Genomic DNA, 20,371 nt, shown 5'->3' with positions numbered 1-20,371 from the left:
TCAGAGGGTGGTGGTTAACGGTACCCTCTCTAAAATGTCGGAGGTGACTAGCGGAGTGCCACAGGGTTCAGTCCTGGGCCCACTCCTCTTCAACATATTCATTGGGGATCTGACTCAAGGGCTTCAAGGCAAGGTAACCTTATTCACTGATGACGCCAAACTATGCAATATAGTAAACGGCTATAATCTACAGGATGCTATGGAGCAAGACCTGCGTACTTTAGAAAGTTGGTCCTCGATCTGGCAGCTGGGCTTCAACGCCAAGAAATGTAAGGTCATGCATCTCGGTAACGGAAATCCTTGCAGAACTTACACCCTGAATGGAGAAACTTTAACCAGGACTACGGCAGAACGAGACTTAGGAGTAATCATCAGTGCTGACTTGAAAGCAGCCACTCAAGTGGAGAAGGCTTCATCTAAAGCACGACAGATGATAGGTTGTATCAAGAGAAGCTTCGTCAACAGAAAGCCTGAAGTCATGATGCCATTGTACAGATCCATGGTGAGACCTCATCTGGAATACTGTGTGCAATTTTGGAGGCCATATTACCGTAAAGATGTGCTCAGAATTGAATCGGTTCAGCGGATGGCCATCAGGATGGTCTCGGGGCTAATGGGTCTTCCGTATGAAGAAAGACTGAGCAAATTGCAACTCTACACTCTCGAAGAGCGTAGGGAGAGGGGAGACATGATTGAGACATTTAAGTACATCACGGGACGGGTCGAGGTGGAAGATGATATCTTTCTTCTGAAGGGACCCTCGACCACAAGAGGTCATCCGCTCAAACTCAGGGGAGGGAAGTTTCGTGGAGACGCCAGGAAATACTTCTTCACGGAAAGAGTGATTGAGCATTGGAACAAGCTTCCAGTACAGGTGATCGAGGCACGCAGCATCTCAGACTTCAAGAAAAAATGGGATACCTATGTGGGATCCCTACGAGGGTCATGCCAAGGGATAGGGTCACTAGGGTATAGACTTGAAAGAGCGGGTTAGTAGAGTGGAAGTATAATTACAATCATACTTAAGGGGGTCATTAGACTTAATAGGGAGGGTCAATAGGGTGGGCAGACTTGATGGGCTGTAGCCCTTATCTGCCGTCATCTTTCTATGTTTCTATGACCCTTCACTATGTGACTTTGGTGGAACTGAATCAGCTGTCCCCTCCCCCCCAACGCCTACATTACTGATGGTAATGTAGACGTTGAGGGCTGAATTCTCAAAAATGCCGCTGAAAGTTAGGACAGGAAAAAGGAAAGAAGATTCTTTCCTTGGGATGTGTAAGAAACAACAAAGTAAAGGCATGAAAGATGTCTGCACAATTTATTTCAATCAATAGGTATTAATATAAACAGTCTGTAAAAGAATCTCTGTGCATATGATCTGAATAACAGTAGTCTGTTGAAGCAAAGTCCTGTTGGAACGAAGTCCCGACTAGGAACCCAGTTTCGGCATGTAGAAAATGCCTTCTTCAGGGAACACTTAAATAGATAAATAACTACACATTAACAGAGATATTATAAAAACATACATTAAAAAAAATATTATAAACTCATATACCAAAATGAACCATGCATTAAAAGAAATATAAAACCATATTTTAAAAAATAGCCATTACATAATACACATAAAAGAGGTTACATACAACAGGATAATTGCCTTCTTGGTTGGACTGAGAACTTTTCAGCAGCCCCTCATATATACACAAAATAAGTTAGCACATTGGCCTCTTTGAGATCACAGCACCAAGGTTTCTAAAGTTTCATAAGTGGTACTTTGTCAGCTAAAATACAAGCAAATTCCAATATTCTAGGGTTTTTACATGTATCTTGTGATGTTTCCTTTCTGAAAGTTTTTGCAGTTTAAATTCAAAGTAGTAAAGTTGTGCATGTAGATTAGAGCAAGGCTTCTCAACCCAATCCTCGGGGTAAGGTATACCAAATGCCATTGTGTTTTAAGGATATCCACAATGAATATGCATAAGATAGATTGGCAGGCATTTCCTCCTTGGTATAAAAATATATCTCAGGCATATTCATTGTGGATATTCAGAAAACCCAATGGGACTTGGTGTGCTCCAAGGACTGGGTTAAGGAGGCTTGTTCTAGAAAACTTGTTCCTACTTGGTTATCAGCTAGGGATTAACCTCCATGGCTGCCCTAGCTGACTGCTGTCTTCAATATACCTATAGGCCATTGAAAACCTATGGTAATTCGGCCCATCTGTAGCTCTGCCCCTTGACATAAACAACATGATTAGATCATATCTTGAAGCACTGATTCTGTGCCCTAATACAGTAAAATTGTTTATTCTTGCTCTTGCTGGAGACTAATCTCTATGGCAGTCTTGGGTGTCTGCAATCTTCTCAAGAGCCCTTGTATGCTTAGGCCAGTCCAGCCATATATTCACGGTAACCCAATGTCACCTCATGACTGGAGTGTATATTGGAGTATTAACACTGTTGGTGGGGTGTTGTGCTAACACATCATTAAAAGGGCATCCCAAACCCCTATCCAGCCCACAGTACAATCATAAAATATTTCCAAAACAATATGAGAGCCCGGATGAGGAAATGAGTATTTTCCAGGCTGACTCAAGAACAAATATTTTGCATGTAGTTTTGCTATTGAGCTCATTAGTATGCATGGCATATGAATGAGGCCACTAACCCATGGAAAATCCTATAAGCACATTGACTTCATTGGTTTTTACATTTGTTCACTACTGAAAACTTTGTTCTGTTTTGAACATTATGAATAAAGTGTAACTGCAGCATAATTACAGTAGATTTTTACATGAGAATAGCTAGAGTCTAACTTATTTGGGAGAGACAAAAATGTCATTTACCTCAAAAATTGAAGAACTGAAGTGATTCAAATTTCCTTTCTTTATTGAAAACGAACTAGGAATTATCAATGTCACATATGCTACAGTTCCTGGACTGCTCCAGCTTGAGAATCAGACAGAGAGGCATTTGGCAGAGCCAGGCATTGATTTTGTACCTGTATCTGGATCTCTGCTTTTGCAGAGAGATGAAACATCTGCTGCTATCAACATTACCATTTTGGAGGTAAATCTTTATTGTCACAGCATTGCCACTGAGCACGATTACTGCATCTCAGCTCAACATAGGTACCTTTTGATACCAATAACTCACACAAAGATAAACATTTTCATAAAAATAATATTTATTCAATTTATATCAAAATTAAACTTGAGGTTAAAATTAGACTAATTAATCTGCATTACATTAATCTGCCAATTAATTATATGCATTACATGTAGAGTACTTCCATAAACCATAACCCCATAATTATTCTGTGTGTGAAGGGGGATTCTTTCCCAGGAACTAAGTGGTCCATGTGGAGAGAGCTCCCCAGAATCAAAGTTGGGGACTTTGCTTATATATACTATTACAATGACTGGTGACATGTCACTTTAGCTTAGCTACCATGTTCTCATGGAAGGCAGGACTATTTCAAATAAAGAAATTCTTTAGATTTTGAAAGATAACAGAAAGTTTACAAAGTATAAAATTTAAATATCACAATCTGCGGAAGGGGTAAATTTTCCAAATTTTTACAGGTATCATCAAGCCTTTATTTTGCATCAGGGTATGTATTGGATACTTCCTGAACTCATGGAGAATCTGCCAGATTGGTTGATATTGGAAAGTCATCTTATGGCCCCATTACATCTTACAACAAAACAAAAAAGCAGTAATTCCACAACCAAATATCAAATACACAAAGAAAGTGGAATTGACAAAGTTAATTTTTGTTTCATTCCACTTTCTTTGTGCCCATTACATCTTAGCCATATTTTGCGTATCAAGCTTCCTAGAATATACAAGGACAATATTCCACATGGAATACATTAAAATTTATAAACATCTTAACTCGTACTCCAATACAACAATCTACGTGGTTAAACTCCAAGTTACAAATCAGCGAGTCTAAAATCCTCTGGAAACAATGGGTTGCAATCAGGCATACGTACTTTAGATGATGTGATTTCAAATGGGAAAATGGTAAATTTATTACAATTGCAACAATTATTTGGTATATCAAAGTCTCAAGGGTATAAATGGTTGCAATTGAAACAGTATGCACTCACACTAGAGATGGCACTATTTGCATATGTTTCTTTAATGGTTGGGAATCATGCATTGCAAGTCTCCAATACTTTACCCAACCTCCAAAATATCCAACATTCCTACCCGTGGAATTATAAATTTTTCAGCATCCTCTTGTATATTTTAAATGTGACAAAATGTGGCCTCAGGTACACCTCCTCCACCCTTGATAGTATTCAATGTCGGTGGAAATACCGGTGTTCTTATTCCTCATTGGCCCACATTCTTTTTTCAATTGTTTAAATTATTGAACTTTTTTAACCATCGTAATATTTTTAAAGTGATATTTTTAGAAGTTTAGAAATTTCCTTAAGATTGTTCTGTTTAAAACTATTAATAGATCTTCAAATAAATTCTGTACTTAACTTATCGTACTCTTCATGCTACTGGGTTACATGATTCGACATGTTTCACAACGATTTACTTTATCAAAGATCCCCCAGAGCCGTTGTGTCTGCCATCTTACTCAAAACTTTTTTGCAAGAGTATGATAAGTTAAGTACATAATTTATTTGAAGATCTATTAATAGTTTTAAACAGAACAATCTTAAGGAAATTTCTAAACTTCTAAAAATATGACGACTTTAAAAATATTACAATGGTTAAAAAAGTTCAATAATTTAAACAATTGAAAAAAGAATGTGGGGACAATGAGGAATAAGAACACCAGTATTCCCACCAATATTGAATACTATCAAGTGTGGAGGAGGTGTACCTGAGGCCACATTTTGTCACATTTAAAATATACAAGAGGATGCTGAAAAATTTATAATTCCACGGGTAGGAATGTTGGATACTTTGGAAATTGGGTAAAGTATTGGAGACTTGCAATTGAAACGCCATTCAGAAAGAGTTCCCTCGTGAAATTTAAAGAATCAGTATAGCTTGCCGGGCCTATGTTTCCAGACAGATTTGCAAGGGCATCAGGCCGCCAAGGTTTAGGGGTCCTTTTATCAAGCTGCGCTAGCGGGGTTAGCGTGTCGGACATTTCATCATACGCTAACTCCCGCAGCCGGCTAAAAAACTAACGCCTGCTCAATGCATGCATTAGCGGCTAGCATGGCAGGCGGTTTAATGCACGGTATTACGCGTGTTAAACCCCTACCGCAGCTTGATAAATACAAGAGAATATAAAACTGAAACATCAATGAAGTTCACAGTACATATATGATTGTTCATATGTATCACAATATTGGAAAGAAGGTTGGAATATTATACTAAAAACTTTTGATATCCAAGCTGATCTCTCTCCATAGTAATTTTCAAGTCTCATGTTATATAGAATTTTTTGGACCCCAATTTGTTTACAAAAGTTGGATAGTTCGAAGTCTAATAGATGCTGGCATTGTCACCTTGAAGTAGGGACACTGGATCATTTGTTGTTTTATTGTCCATTGATACTCAATTTTTGGAGATCAATATGGGGAAAAATTAATATGGTACTTGATGTCTCTTTACCAATGTCCTATGACGTGGTTCTATTTGGGACATTATTGAAATCTAAGAGTCCAATCGACACACATAAAAGCAGACTTCTTCTGATTATGATGGGGGTATCCATCCAAATGATAACTAAGAACTGGAAAAACTATGATAGGTTAAACCTTTCTTTTTGGTGGGAAACATAATGTTTATATTACAGGTATGAAAGACTGAATGCAAAACAATTGGGAAATAATAAAAGGTTTAAATAAATATGGGGTCCATTAGAGGCATTTGTTAAATAAAAGGCTGATTAGTTGATGGAACCTTTAATTCCTAAATGTTTTCTACACACATCCATAGAGGGAGGGGGGAAGAAAAGGGTACTTTGGTTTAATATTTTTTCGAATGTAAGTGCTGTTTTATGTATTATCTGAATGCATATTTGTTTGCACTTTGTATCAGTTCTGAAAATTAATAAAGATTTACAAAAAAAAAAGAATATATTTTTTATATTTTATGTTTGTATATTTTTTAATGTTTTCAGGATGATATACCTGAGCTGCAAGAATTCTTCCTTGTTAATTTAACCTCTGTGGAACTTATCATGAAACATCAGACATCATTCCCTCCCAGGCTGGGTATAACACTATTTTATATACTAACCTGTTAATACATAAACAGACCTCTTATTAGCACTTAACTAGTGGTGTAATAGTCAAAAGTGTCTAGAACTCTGAATTCAGGGATATAAATTTGTTTCTTTAAAAGAGATTTGTAGGACCAATATTTATATTGACATTTATATATGTATTTCTTATATTCAAAATGGATTATAGATCAAGAACTGGAAAGTTAACTAGGAATTACAAAAAGAATAAGTAACAGATTATGATTTCTGAGATAAAACATATTAACAGAACAAGGTAGTCTTTATAGCTTTCTTTAAAAAACAACAACCATGAAAGCTAGTCAAGAATTTTAGGTGATAGCAAGTTCAACGCCTTAGCCACTTGATAAGTTAATAATGAGGAAAACATTTTTACAGATATGATATCTCTAGGATTGAGAAAGGCCAAGCCTGGTAAAGTTAAGCACGGAATATTTTTTGTAAGAAAATGTTAGACAAATAAGGTTACTAAGGCGCAATAGCCATTTTAGCGTGCGCTAAATGCTAACACTACCACTCCTTAGTAAAAGTACCCCATAATGTGGCACGGTTCTTTGAAGAATCTTAAATATAAAACAGTAAGGTTTAAACAAAAATTTGGCTTTAAAAGGAATCCAATGCAACATGATGTAAAACTGGATTGTTCTATTTTATTTAAAAAAAAAACCCAGAAACTAAACAGTTTGCAACATTTTGTGCTGTTTGTATTCTTTTCCATAGATATTTTGGGCATCCCAGATAGACAGTATTGCAATAGTTTAATTTAGACTAGGGGTGTCCAACCTGTGGCCCCATAAAGTATTTTGTGCAGCCCCGGTCAAGGGCGATGCAGTGTTTTTCTCTGCTGCCCCCAGGTGTTTACCGTCTTGCCAGCTCCTTCCTCTGTCTTACTGCAGCATTTGTGCAGCTCCAGAAAATTTTTTTCTGCCAGTCAAAAGGTTGGACACCCCTGATTTAGACAATATTAAAGAATCAACAACTAGTCTACATTTTTCTTGCTGAATATATTTCTGAATCCTTTTCAATTTATGCAATTTATACTATAAACCACTGTTCTTCAACCGCCGGTCCGCGGACTGGTGCCAGTCCGCAGGAAATTTCTGCCGGTCTGCGCAGGGCCGGCAAGATTAAGGTGACCATAGGTCAGTTTTCAGACCTCCTGTCCTGTTGTCCCCACACACAGCTTCGGGACAGCATACCGAAGCTGTGTTCGGGAACAACGGGACAAGCGATCATTTCCTGTCCCTCCTTCCTTCCAATCACTGCCTGGCTGGCCCAGAACATCCTTTCCGATGTCAGAATTGACGTCGGAAAGAAGACTTCCTGTCGGCTTTAGCAGCGGCATCAGGGCGGTAAGAGAAGGGGAAAGGAAGGAGGGAGGCTTTTTTTTTTGGTGTGACAGGAAGGGAAGGAGGTAGGCAGGCAAGCAGGCTGGCTTTGGCCAGGGAGGGAGGGAGAGAGGTAGACAGGCAGGCAGGCTGGCTTCAGGGCTGGGGGTAGGACAAAGTGTGGAAGGCAGTGAGAGGGACATAGGAAGGAGGCACTGGGGGCACTAAAGAGATATGAAGGAGGCACTGGGGGCACTAAAGAGATATGAAGGAGGCACTGGGGGCACTAAAGACAGGAAGGGGCATTAAGGACATAGGAAGGAGGCACTGGGGGCACTAAAGGAAGGAAAGAGGGAGGGAATAGAAAGGGATAATTCTTGGGCCTGAGTGCAGAAAGAAAGAAATGAAAGAAAGGATACACAGACAGAAGGAAACGCAACCAGAGACTCATGAAATCATCAGACATCAAAGGTAGGAAAAATGATTTTATTTTCAATTTAGTGATCAAAATGTGTCAGTTTTGAGAATTTATATATGCTGTCTATATTTTGCACTATATTTGTCTATTTTTCTATAGTTACTGAGGTGACCAAGCTCGTGGAGATGGGGCGGAATCTGATTTTTAAATTTTAGTCCTAGTAGTTTGCCGGTCCACAAAATAATTCTTTTATTTCTACCGTTCCACGGGTGTAAAAAGGTTGAAAAACACTGCTATAAACAACTTATAAAGCAAACAAAAAACCAAAGGAAAGGATAGGTGTTCCACACACAAAATCAAAGTTCCGAAAACACAAAGAGAAACACTAGTTTCTGGTAGTCCAGAAGATGAATAATAAATGTTTATTGACAAAATATAAATAATAAAAAGATAAGAATATAAAGTATAAAAGTCTGTGTCACAAATGTTTCACTGAAACCATATTTGAATGAAAGTCCAATGAAAACCAATTAAGAGCTGTTAAGTGCCAATTATCGGCACTGATTAAGCCTATTAATTAGATGCCTACATCAGCTTGGCATGCCTAACTTTAGGTAGACTATATAGAATTTGCCAGTAAGTGCCTAGGTTCTTTTATAGAATATGCTCTTAGGCCCGGATTCTCTGTACAGCACTGAGTGACGACACTGTATAGAGAATTGCTCCTCCATGAAAGATAGGCAGTGGAAATGTAGGCCAAGGCTTTCCTGGCTTACATTTCTGATGTCTTTCTTGCTGTGAATCGGGCCTACATAGACGCTTTATGGCAACCTAATGCCACTTCTGGCATTAGCCTCGCCCATAGTGGCATTAGGTACTGGTAGGTGCCTTTTATTTAGGCACCGGTAGGTACTTTGGATTCAAACAGTGTTCTCAATTAACGTAGGCGCTGGTAGGGCGCCTACCAGTGCCTAAGTTTAGGTGCTGTTAATTGTATTTCCCTCTTACTGCATACTCTCAGGGCACCTAATTAGAGGCATTCTGTTTTAGAATTGCTCTTATGGTTCTTATGTTCTTGTTCTTATATACTGTACATTTCAAAGCATAACTTGTTTGAATTACAATGAAGTTATTTACTGACAAGTGATATTCTCTTTTCAAATAAAGTTGTACACTGTATATTAGTAAACTACATCAAATATTCTATATTTAATTCAACACATTTTATTATTAATGTCTGTAATTTGCCTGTCTTTCACTATAGATTTCCTTTTTCAAATGTTTCAATTGGTTATTTTCTGAACTTGTCATCTACTCTGTAGTTTTTTGAAGTGTGACTTCTTGCTTTATTATCTTAATCTTTCACTATGCATGTCTAAACTTTTCTTATCTTTCTTTTCCATGCATGCTTCTAGAAATAATTGACACAATTTGTTACAGAATGAAAGGTAAACCACAAAATCCAGCATAAATTATGTGTGCACCAAAGATGACTGCCTAATTTCTACTTGCTATTTGTGTGAATAGATAAGCAGGGGCAAGACAGCTTATAGAGGGTATTTTTATTTGAACACAAATAGACCATTTCTTGTGCAAAATCTATAAAGTGATCCCACAAATCTGCATTAGACACAAATGATACTGTGGAAACAATAATTTTTCTTCAAAACGTATCACGTTTTCCAAAATGGTACCACTATTAAACTCTATCAATATAAGAGTAAATATAAATTATTGGCAAAAAAGTCTCAAATCCTCAATGCAAAAATAGGTTAATAAATTAATTATGCACCAAGATAAGATCGCCATCATTGCTTTAAATTCCACAAAAAATCCATATTTTTTTGAAAATTCTTCTTCAAAACCACTCTCCTAGGTTTATCATCTAATAAGGAATCAAAAATTTCAAACTATATCCACTTATCTTGCAATGTTCTTTAGCGCCTCATCTCTGTTTGGGCTGAGCTGAAGCAGAGCATCGTTGACAAGTCTATAGATCAGTGGTAGTCAAGGTTAAGGGTGTGACTTCATGCAAAGGGAGCACATTTTGAACATCTGCTTAATTGAAACGTTACTTTTTGACTTTGCATTTTTCTGCGAGATATGCAATAAAACTTTTTTTTTGATGTGTTTTTATTCAGTTCACAATTCCTTTTCACATGATAGTGTTGTGCTGCTTTTGGGGACTATCTACAACAGGGGTGCCCAACACATCGATCGCGATCGACCAGTAGCTCAGGAAGGCAACGCGAGTCGATCGCGGAGCCCATCCCGGGCTCCGTGATAGACTCGTGTTGCCGTCCTGATCTACCGGGCCGATCAGCCTTCCTCTCCAGTGTTCTCACTAGGGCCTTTTAGCTGGGCGGTCCGCCCAGCTGTCGTCTGCTGCTGCCGCCGCTGCTGAACATTAAAAAAAAACCGGCTTGCAGATTTCAGCCCGTAGCAAACTTATGCTCCGTGGCTTTAACGTGTGCGTGCCGGCTTCCCTTCTCTTCCCTCCGAAACCGGAAGTTATGTCCGGGGGGGAAGAAGGGAAGCCGGCACGCACATGTTGAGAGCCCTAAAGCAAGCGTTCGCTATGGGCTAAGGCGGGAGACAGGTTAGTGAAGCATTTGCTCTTCTTGCTGCCGGGTCCTGCCTACTTTCTGTTTCCGCGAAGGCAGGACCCGGCAGCATTTCCCCCAATAGGTCTATCGCGATCTTGGGCCAATCAGCTTCCTCTCTCCGACGGCAGAATTGACGTCGGGGAGAGGAATGCTGGTCGGCCGAAGCAGGGACAGCTTGGGGCGGCGTCGGCTTTCGGGCCTGTTATTGGTGGCGGTTTGGGTCCTGGTCCCCGATGGCAGTGGCTTGGGGGAGGGCAGGGAGAAAAAGAAAAAGGGCAGGCAGGGAGACAGAAGGAAAGAAGAGAAACAGAAAAAAAAGAAAGGGAGGCAGAGAGAAAGAAAGGGCTTGGAGAGAGGAAGGAAAAGTTGGGGGAAGGAACGAGGTCTGGAGGAGAGGAAGCATACAGGCTAAAAGAAGGGAAGAAAGATTGGATACACAGTCAGAAGAAAGTGCAACCAGAGACTCATGAAATCACCAGACAAGCTAGGAAAAATGATTTTATTTTAAATTTAGTGATCAAAATGTGTCTGAATTTATATCTGCTGTCTATATTTTACACTAAAGTCCCCTTTTACTAAACCGCAATAGAGTTTTTTAGCGCAGGGAGCCTATGAGCGTCGAGAGCAGTGCTGTGCATTCAGCGCAGCTCCCTGCGCTCTAAAAACTGCTATCGTGGTTTAGTAAAAAGGGAGGGGGGTATATTTGTCTATTTTTGTATGGTTGTTACTGAGGTGATAGTGCATAGAGTCATCTGCTTTGACCTCTTTGAAAAACCCTGGAATAGGAATGATAATTAACATTTTCTATGTGTACAGTGTGCGTTGTGTTTTTTTTAAATTTTATTGTTGGTAGATCATTTTGACTTGGTCATTTTAAAAGTAGCTCGCAAGCCCAAAAAGTGTGGGCACCCCTGATCTACAACATTTTACATGAACTTCATTCAGGACATGACACACTAAATTTATAAGAATCGGCAAAGTTCTGTGGAAGATATGATTAAAAGAAACATTTTGTTGGGGTTTTTTTCGGTGTAGAATGCACACACACACACACATATATATATATATATATGTACACTGCACATATATATATATATGTATGTATGAATATGTGTGTGTATATATATATATATATATATATATATATATATATACACTAGTCTTTAAGCCCGTTACATTAACGGGTGCTAGAATAGATGTGTCTGTCTGTCTGCTTAGCCGCTGCCTGTCTTTCTTTCTCTCTTTGTCCTTGGCCGCTGTCTGTCTGTCTTTTTGTCTGTGTCTCTCCCTGGCCCCTTGTCTATCTGTCTTTCTTTCTGTCTGTGACTCTCTCTGGCCTCCCGAGCAAACCAAGATTGCTTCCTGCCCCCCCAGCATACCCCTCCCCCCAAAGCAGCCCCTTTTTCCTCTCCCCCTCCACTTTCCTGTGCAGCAGTAGCAGCCGGATGCCTCGCAGCACCTCGAAGGACACCCTTCTGCTGCTGCTCTTGCCACGCGTGCCACAAATCAAATATGGCCACGGAGTCACAAATCACGCTGTCATGGATCACGCCATTGTAAGTGCGCATGCGCGCTTAGGGTTTTATTATAGATGATATAGATGATATATACATATATATATATACAGGGCAGTATTAATTCTTTGAGGGCCCCTAGGCACACAAATACACTGGGCCCCCTGGCCCTGCCCCACCCACATTTATTTACTTGTTTTCTTATTTGTTTATAGGCTTTTTATTAAATGATTATATATATATATATATATATATATATATATATATATATACCCCTTTTTATTGTGCATCACTTAGAAATCGCAATAGGCAATCAAAATTTTAATAAACTCGAAACTTTACTTGTTTATTTCCACTTGTATTTCTTTTATTTTAAAATTCAAAACAAACAGCAAAGATTACTATACCAGTGACAGTGTATAGTTTTTCTTCTATACAATTTCCAAATATCTCTGACCAAATCCTTCGCGCGGGTCACTGTCACCACTCAGCTGCTTTCTGATTTTTTTTCAAACAGCGATGGGTCCTGGGCCCAGCATCAATGTAAGATCAGCAATGCAGCCCCCCCCCCCCCCGCCGCATCGGCAGCAACTGTGCTATTGCAAGCGATTCTGCTGCTCGGCCAAAACTACCCAGGCGTAAACCAGGAAGTTGCATTAGAGGGGAATCTTTTGGCTAAGCACCGCTTTTAACAGAACGGTTGCCGCAGATGCAGGGGGGGGGCGATGTACCCCCCCCAGGGCTCCCGCCCACAACCACATACACACAGAAAATCTGCTGGCTAATGACAAGTGTGAAGTACCATAGGATTTTTAGCCCTGCAATCCAAACAGTGGTAGACTGAGACATAAGCCAGAAAATTTCATTCAGCAAAAATGAAACATTCGTCATTTCGGAGGCACAAGAATAAACTAATCTGACGAAACAGAGGAGCCCAACAAGCTGGAGTTACTGGATGCTGCCATGTCTGTCTGTTTCTCATGTGAGCCTTCCAGTCCCTTTTCTATCCCTCCTCCGCCCAGGTTTTCCCTCCCTTCGGCTGGAGCCCTTTCACTCTCGATAACAGACAGTTAGAGCAAAAACAAGCTTGGGCTGTTGTGAGTTGGGAGGCCTCGGTTGGGATGCAATTTCAGTTCCATTGTTCTGGGTCTGTTGGAGGCTATTGGCTTCTGTGCTACAGCACAACACTGCAGTTGCCTCTGCCTATGTTCTCGGTCTCACTGGGCCACATGCTTGTTCTGCTGTAATTGCTCTATGGACAGTGTCCTTCAATTTCATAGAGTCAGTTTGCACCATGAGTCCTTGGCACTCTGGTGTCAGGACATTCTTTCAGTCTATTCTGTGCCTTCAGTGGCTTTGGCCTACAGGGAGCTTCTACCTATCTGCCTTCTGTGGTGCCTTCTGTCAGTGGAGACATTTGGCAGTTGTCAAGTTCTGGTTTCTGGATAGGCAGGGGCTACATGCTGGCATGGACATCACTTCATCTTAGATGTGCTGGGTCACTATATATCTTGGATTTTCCAGGGTCCATTCCTAGTCATGGGCATTTCTTTTCTCACCGTGGTGCTCAACCCCATCTCTGGATAACATATATGGCTCCATTTCTGACTAGGTCTCGGCCACATAGTCCCAACGCTGGAGGTTGGGTGCAGCCCCATTACTGCATGTTGATCGCAGATAAATCTAGAGTCCTGTCCTTTCTGTTTGTTTGGTTTCTCCTTTATTCTATAGGGGTTGAGCCTTCTGGATACTTTGATTTGGCTTGTGGTCAGCTTCATAATGCAAAGCTGTGAGAAGGGATTTCTCTTCCAATTTGTTCCTCATGTGTCCTGCTTTGTTAAGAGGAATACTGGCTTGCCAAGGAGCTAGCCATCAGAGAATGACACAGGGACAAATTTTTCCCTGACCCCATGGGAACTCATTTTTCCATCCCCGCAAGTTCTTTTCCTTCTCCTGCCCCATTCCTGCAAATTCTGTCCTCATCTGCACAAGCCTCAAACACTTTAAAATCATAAATGTTAGAGGCTTTTGCAGTTAAGGTAGAGCTTGCAGGAATGGGGCGGGGACAAGGACAGCGACAAAATGTATGGGGATGGGAAATTGAGTTCCTGCAGGAATGGTGACAAATTTGTCCTCGTGTCATTCTCTACTTGTGATATAGCTCAGTTTAGTGATCTCTATCTCTGTCTTCTGGATTCATCTACTTTGATTAAAGGAAAGAAAATTATCAGGTAAGATATAATTTTTCCATCTACATACACATTCCCCAAATATTTGTACCCCACATATGCCCCCATATATTTACACTGCCATGTATCTACAGATAAGGATTTTGCTCAATGACTTCCCAACTTCCCTTATACCCTCTTCACCTACCACTACACAAACCCCCTAAAACCTATACAAATGATACACATGCAGTCCTACATATCTCCACCCTCCAATCCCCTTATTCGCTACACTCGCACATTCCTACACATCCTCTTTAAAAGTCAACAAAGGCCTAGAGAGGAGAGCTTCTGCATTATAAAATTACAGACTGATCTGACAATAATATTTATACAAACACACATTCCTTCCCAACATCTTCATGCACACAAATCACCCAATTCCACATGGCTCCATCATATTTCTTAGGTGTACATGTTGTTGGTGACCAAGAAAAAGAATCCCATGCGAACTTAAGGTTTTGTGATCCCTGCCACCGTGCATTGTGCCTCCGTGCCAAATTTGATTTCCATCGCGTGGGGCAGCTTGCGGCGCATGGGGCAGCTTGCACGGTGATTTCAGCAGTGGTTTGACTCCTGTGCTGCTGGGACGCCTCTTCTCACCCCCAACCAGCAAATGCAGAAGCCGCAAGGCATTTGCTAGTCCGGCTCACTTCGATAATGTGAGGTGGGCCGGCTTAGCAAAAGCCCCGAGGCTGCCCGGGCTAGCGGATGCTGGACAGGAGGAGCAGGGAAGGGGTGCTGTGGACAGGGGGGAGGTAAAACGAAAGGAGAAGGGCTGCTGCTGGACAGGGGGAGCAGGGAAGGGGTGCTGCTGGACACAGGGGAGGTAAAAGAAAGGGAGAAGTGCTACTGCTGGACAGGGGGAGCAGGCAAGTGGTGGTGGTGGACAGCCGAGGAAAGAGAGATAGAAAGAAAGAAAGACAGAAAGCGGCCAAGCAGAGAGAGAGAGAAAGAAAGACAGACACACACATCTATTCTAGCACCCATTAATGTAATGGATTTAAAGACTAGTTGCTAATAAATATGTTTATAGTCTTATTTGTGCCTAACTGTACTGTTTCTGTTCTGTTGTATCTATTCTTTTGTTCTTTCTTTACTTTTAGATGTTGAAGGCTTGGCTGCTCAGATCATTATTGATGCCAATGATGGAGTCAGAGGAGTCATTGAATGGAAATGTACCTAGTAAGTAGATACTAATGGAACTTCTCACTCTGAAACAATATATAGCACTTATATTCTCATTCTAGCAGATTTGATTATCAAACATTTACATGTGAAATCTATTTAAGATTACAATATCAAATGTATTAATTATGCTGATGACATTTTCTACTACATCCCATATCACATCTTGTACCAGATCTACAACCACTTAAGTTTGTTTATCTGCGTTATCTACCTGGTTATGTAAAAATAGATTATTTGTATTAAACCCAGAAAAACAGCGGTCTGCTGGATGACTGGTTCCCATCCCAAACCCACTCTAATGCCTTATGTATTTAATATGGATTTTCAACCAGTTCAGTTGTTTTGCTATTTAGGGGTCATTTTGGACTCGCAGCTCTCATTTCAGGACCAAATATCTCAAATACTTTACGCTGGTTTTCTGTCTTAGGTCAATAGGAAATGTGCTCGACTCATCATCTTTACACATTCTTGTCCAGGCTAATGACGTTACACCTAGAACCTAGGACATCTTTCAGTTGTCAGATTTCAGTCAAATTTCAGATGTCAGATTTCAGTATGTAGCTTCTAGAGAGGTGAAGTGCGTATGGGTTGGGTGGTGGGGTAGTGGGGGGATGTTGTGAATAATGATCCAGGGATAGAAATTAAGGCATAACTGGGACAGAGTAAATACGACTGGGTGATAGAAGAAGTAAATTGGGGTTCGTGCCCTGCTTGCGAACTCATAAAAAAAACTTTATATGTAGAAAACCCTTTTTTTTTTTTTCTTTTTACAATCATCTCATATGATCTTCTTATTTAAATGTCAAAAGTAAATGGTGATTTTGTTTTATTTTATTTATTTATTTGCAGCTTTGAAATAAATGAAACTCAGGGCATCTTGACCTTAGTGATATATAGAAACAGAGGGACGTATGGCAATGTGTCCATGTTCTTCTATGCTCAGAATCTAGATGCTCATATTGGAAAAGATTTTAATGTTACTTCAACGGTATGTTTTAATTTTTAAGTACTTATTAATGTAGTCTAATTTACAGTACTGATTTTGTTAACTATAAGTGTCTCTTTCTGATCTGCTACTTGAAGGTCTTAGTTTTGTACTGCCTATCTATGAGACCCTTTTACTAAAGGGTATTAAACCCTTAATATGGCATCTGCTTGCAGGAACCCATGCATTATCTATTGTTTGAGAATATTTTTGAAGGGGGCAGAGAGTGAGTATTCCTATCATATCCAACCAGCATGTTCGGATTGCCACATGCTAACTTGATAATGCAGAAGTACTTAGGGCATGATTCTGTCTCGTGGGCACTGTTAGGTGTGGCTGTAAATCATCCGCTAGAAGCCGTTTATAGAATCATGCATAACTACACCTAAGAAGCCTTAGGTGCTCGTACGCATTGAATCCTTAGGCACATTGTCATTTTAGCCAGGGTTTTATTGGCCTAAATGAGTGCGCCTAAGTCAAACCATGCCCAAAATCTGCTTCGAATCTGCCCCTAACCATGCCTACTTGCCAGTAGCCATCTTGATGATACCTACCTCGAAGTTGTAGGCACCTACTGAGTTAGATGCCCCCTACAAAATCAACAGAGCTTCTCCTCAAGATATCCCTGGGTCTATCTGCCCAATCCCTCAGAGGTCTAGTGGAAAATAAGTAGAAGTGATGACCATTTGCTCCTGGCCATTGTCGCCAGCCGTTCAAAATGGCTTATAGATAGGGTTTGTTGATGGTCTAGGTTAGGAGAGAAGAAGGGGGAAACAAAAATGGGGGAACTGTTAATGTTCTAGGGGTGGGAGGACCTGGTCAGATATCTTTATACTTGTACTGGCTGAATATCGGCTGTGACTCACATAAAACCTGGCAGCTAGCACTTACCGAATTAGCACTAAGTATTCACTATCAGTGCCCAGATACAGCTCAGCATTGAATATCTGGGGCAAATTCTGCCCACAGCAGTCAGGATTTAAACACCAAACTGAACATCCAGAATACAGCAGCCAAACTGATCTTCTCAAAACGCAAGTCTGACCATGCCTCCCCACTCCTTGCCAAACTTCATTGGCTCCCAATAATCTCCAGAATCCATTTCAAATGTTCCTGCCTGGCTTTCAAGATCATTCACGGAATCCTGCCTCCTCTTATCCCACTGTCTTTCAACTCCTCCAGTCCCGACTCCTCCAGAACTGCCCAAAGGCTTAAACTAGCCTTCCCCTCTCCCCGCGGCATCCACTATTCAGGCAAACTGGGAAAATCCCTTCTCTTCAAAATCACACCACCCCGCTGCGGAACCTGAGCTCCCTTCAGTTATTCCGCAAAAAACCTGGCTTTTCAGCAAATTGTAGCTCTATCCTTCCCCCCTTTCTCTCCCCCCTTCTACACATAAGTTCATGTAATCCTTTTTCTTCTTCTCTACCCACTATTTTAAGTTCTTGTAAACCGTGTCGAGCTCCATTCTCATGGAGATGATGCGGTATATAAACTTAAGGTTTAGATTATATTAGATTAGATCTTTACAGACCGACTTGACAATATCAAAATAGTGCTGGGGTGTTCTGTGGGCTGAATAAGGGCTATGCTAACATTATCTAAATAGCTAACCTTATAGTGGGCTCAACATGGCCTCTATCCAGATAGCATCGAACCTCAACCACACTAATCTTATCGTTTCTATATATTAACTGCATAGCTGCAACCTACTGTACACCATCGACATACAGCACCACCACCTCATGGCACCCCACACAACAACAAAGATTCAAAACCTCACAGCAAACGAAACACACCTAACAATCAACATGGCCGCAACTAGAATATCATACCCATTCTTTGTAACAAACGCATTAAGAACAATAATGACAACAAACAAAAGAAAAAACCTCCTACAAAGCAAACATCACTCTAAGACCCACCAATCATCAACACACTAAACCAAACAACAAAACTGTCACCCCAATGCCCCGCATGTATGTTAACGCAAGATCAGTAGCAAACAAACTGCTCCTCCTAAATGAGCTAATCACAACCAATAACATAGAGCTGTCTCTCATCACAGAAATGTGGCTAAAAGAACAAAATAGCCCAGAACTACCTTACCTAAGCCTGCAATGATACAACATACTCCAGATCCCTAGGAAACACAAGCGAGGAGGAGGACTAGCAATAATATACCGAGACTCATAAACCGTCACAGAATTGGACTCAGCTATCCACCCATACCTGGAATACATAACCTGCAAACTAGAGGTCAAACCCAACCCCACGCTAAACAACTTAGGAATACTTCTGATCTACAGGTCCCCAAATTCACACTCAAACACCATCTCCAAACTGTTAGAAATAATAGCAAACCAAGCATGCCAACACACCAACCTGCTCATCGTTGGAGATGCCAACCTACCTCTCGAACTGACCAACAATAATGATGTCTCTAAACTCATGAACCTACTTGAAGACTGTCAAATCACTATCATTCCTTCAGGACACACCCTTGACCTACTCGCTACTACCCCCACTGACCTCACCACAAATATCAAATGGTCCCCTGGTCCGACCACTACCTTCTTAAATTCAACCTAAACCTCACAGTAGAAAACCATGCAAGCAAAACAGCAAAAGTAGTTAAACTAATACGAAAAAAAACCCAATCCAGATCTCTTTTGGAGACAAGTCACGACATCTCTGTTCTCCCCCTCAAACAGCACTACAGCAATGCTAGCAAACTGAAACAAGTCCATAATCGATACCTTAGATGTTCTCTCCCCTCTACACCTCCACCAAATAATACAAAGCCATACCTCCCCCTGGTACACCATATCTGTAAGAGCAGAAAAACAACTCTGTAGACGACTAGAAAGGAGATGGCAAAAGAACAAAACACCAATCCACAGAGCATTATGGAGAGCAGCAATCAATAAATATAAGTTCAACATATCAGAAGCCAGGAAATGCTACTACGCCAACGTAATAGGAACGGATACCAACAACAACAAAAAACTATTCCTTCTGGTAAAACAGCTACCCCCCCCCCCCACACACACACAGAAAAACAAAATGCTACAGATCACCTCAACATACCCACTGCCCAAGAGCTAGCAGATTACTTCCTGAACAAGATCAAAACTGTGCAAACAGAAGTAGCTAGCAAGTCATCAGCACGAACAATCCTCAGAAATCAGCAAGGCCGATCTCATCTGGTCCACCTTCACTACCCTGTCCATCTCTGACACACAAAAATTATTAGGCAAACTGGTCTGCTGATGCAGCCCTTTAGACAACTGCCCCCCCCTACCTCCTCACATCAGTTCCCAAGGAAATTATCATATGGATCAACTCCCTCCTGAACAAATCCCTAAACCAAGGATGCCTTCCGGAAGAAATGGGAAAAATAGCTTAGACCCCAATTCCTAAATCATCTAACACAGATTTCACCGCTCCCTCAAATTACAGATCCATCGCTGGCATTCCCATTCTCACCAAACTTCTTGAAACCCACATAAGCAAACAACAAAGAGCAACATTCATGCCTTCATCCGACACAATTCGGTTTCAGACAACAGCACAGCACGGACCTCCTCATCCTGACCTTACTAACCAAAATCAAACAAGTACAGGCCATCAGCCATTCTTCAATTCAACATATCTGCTGCATTTGACTCAGTTGATCATCAATTACTCCTAACAAAACTCTCGAGATAGGTGCAACAGATACGGTACTGCGCTGATTCACAGACTTCCTCATGAACAGAGAATACACCGTCAAAAAAGTTGGCGTTTACTCCAACACCTGGAGGGCCTTCTGTGGAGTTCCACAGGGATCACCGCTCTCACCTATTCTTTTCAACCTGTTCATGAGCTCTCTCG

At 40.8% G+C, this 20,371-nt stretch overlaps 1 protein-coding gene across 1 annotated transcript in view; it reads left to right on the top strand.

Annotated features, from left to right (window-relative positions):
- The window catches only part of ADGRV1 (adhesion G protein-coupled receptor V1), a 786,618-nt gene that overhangs the window by 235,962 nt on the left and 530,285 nt on the right, over positions 1-20,371 (top strand). Inside the window, exons 38-41 of the mRNA XM_033919809.1 lie at positions 2,905-3,068; positions 6,103-6,196; positions 15,426-15,504; positions 16,360-16,498. Coding sequence (XP_033775700.1) covers positions 2,905-3,068; positions 6,103-6,196; positions 15,426-15,504; positions 16,360-16,498 — 476 coding nt within the window. The remainder of the gene's footprint in view (positions 1-2,904; positions 3,069-6,102; positions 6,197-15,425; positions 15,505-16,359; positions 16,499-20,371) is intronic.

The sequence above is a fragment of the Geotrypetes seraphini genome, chromosome 1 (assembly GCF_902459505.1).
Source record: "Geotrypetes seraphini chromosome 1, aGeoSer1.1, whole genome shotgun sequence".
Classification (NCBI taxonomy): Eukaryota; Metazoa; Chordata; class Amphibia; order Gymnophiona; family Dermophiidae; genus Geotrypetes; species Geotrypetes seraphini.
Note: the sequence above shows the minus strand (reverse complement) of the source record. Positions and strands in the feature narration are given on the sequence as shown.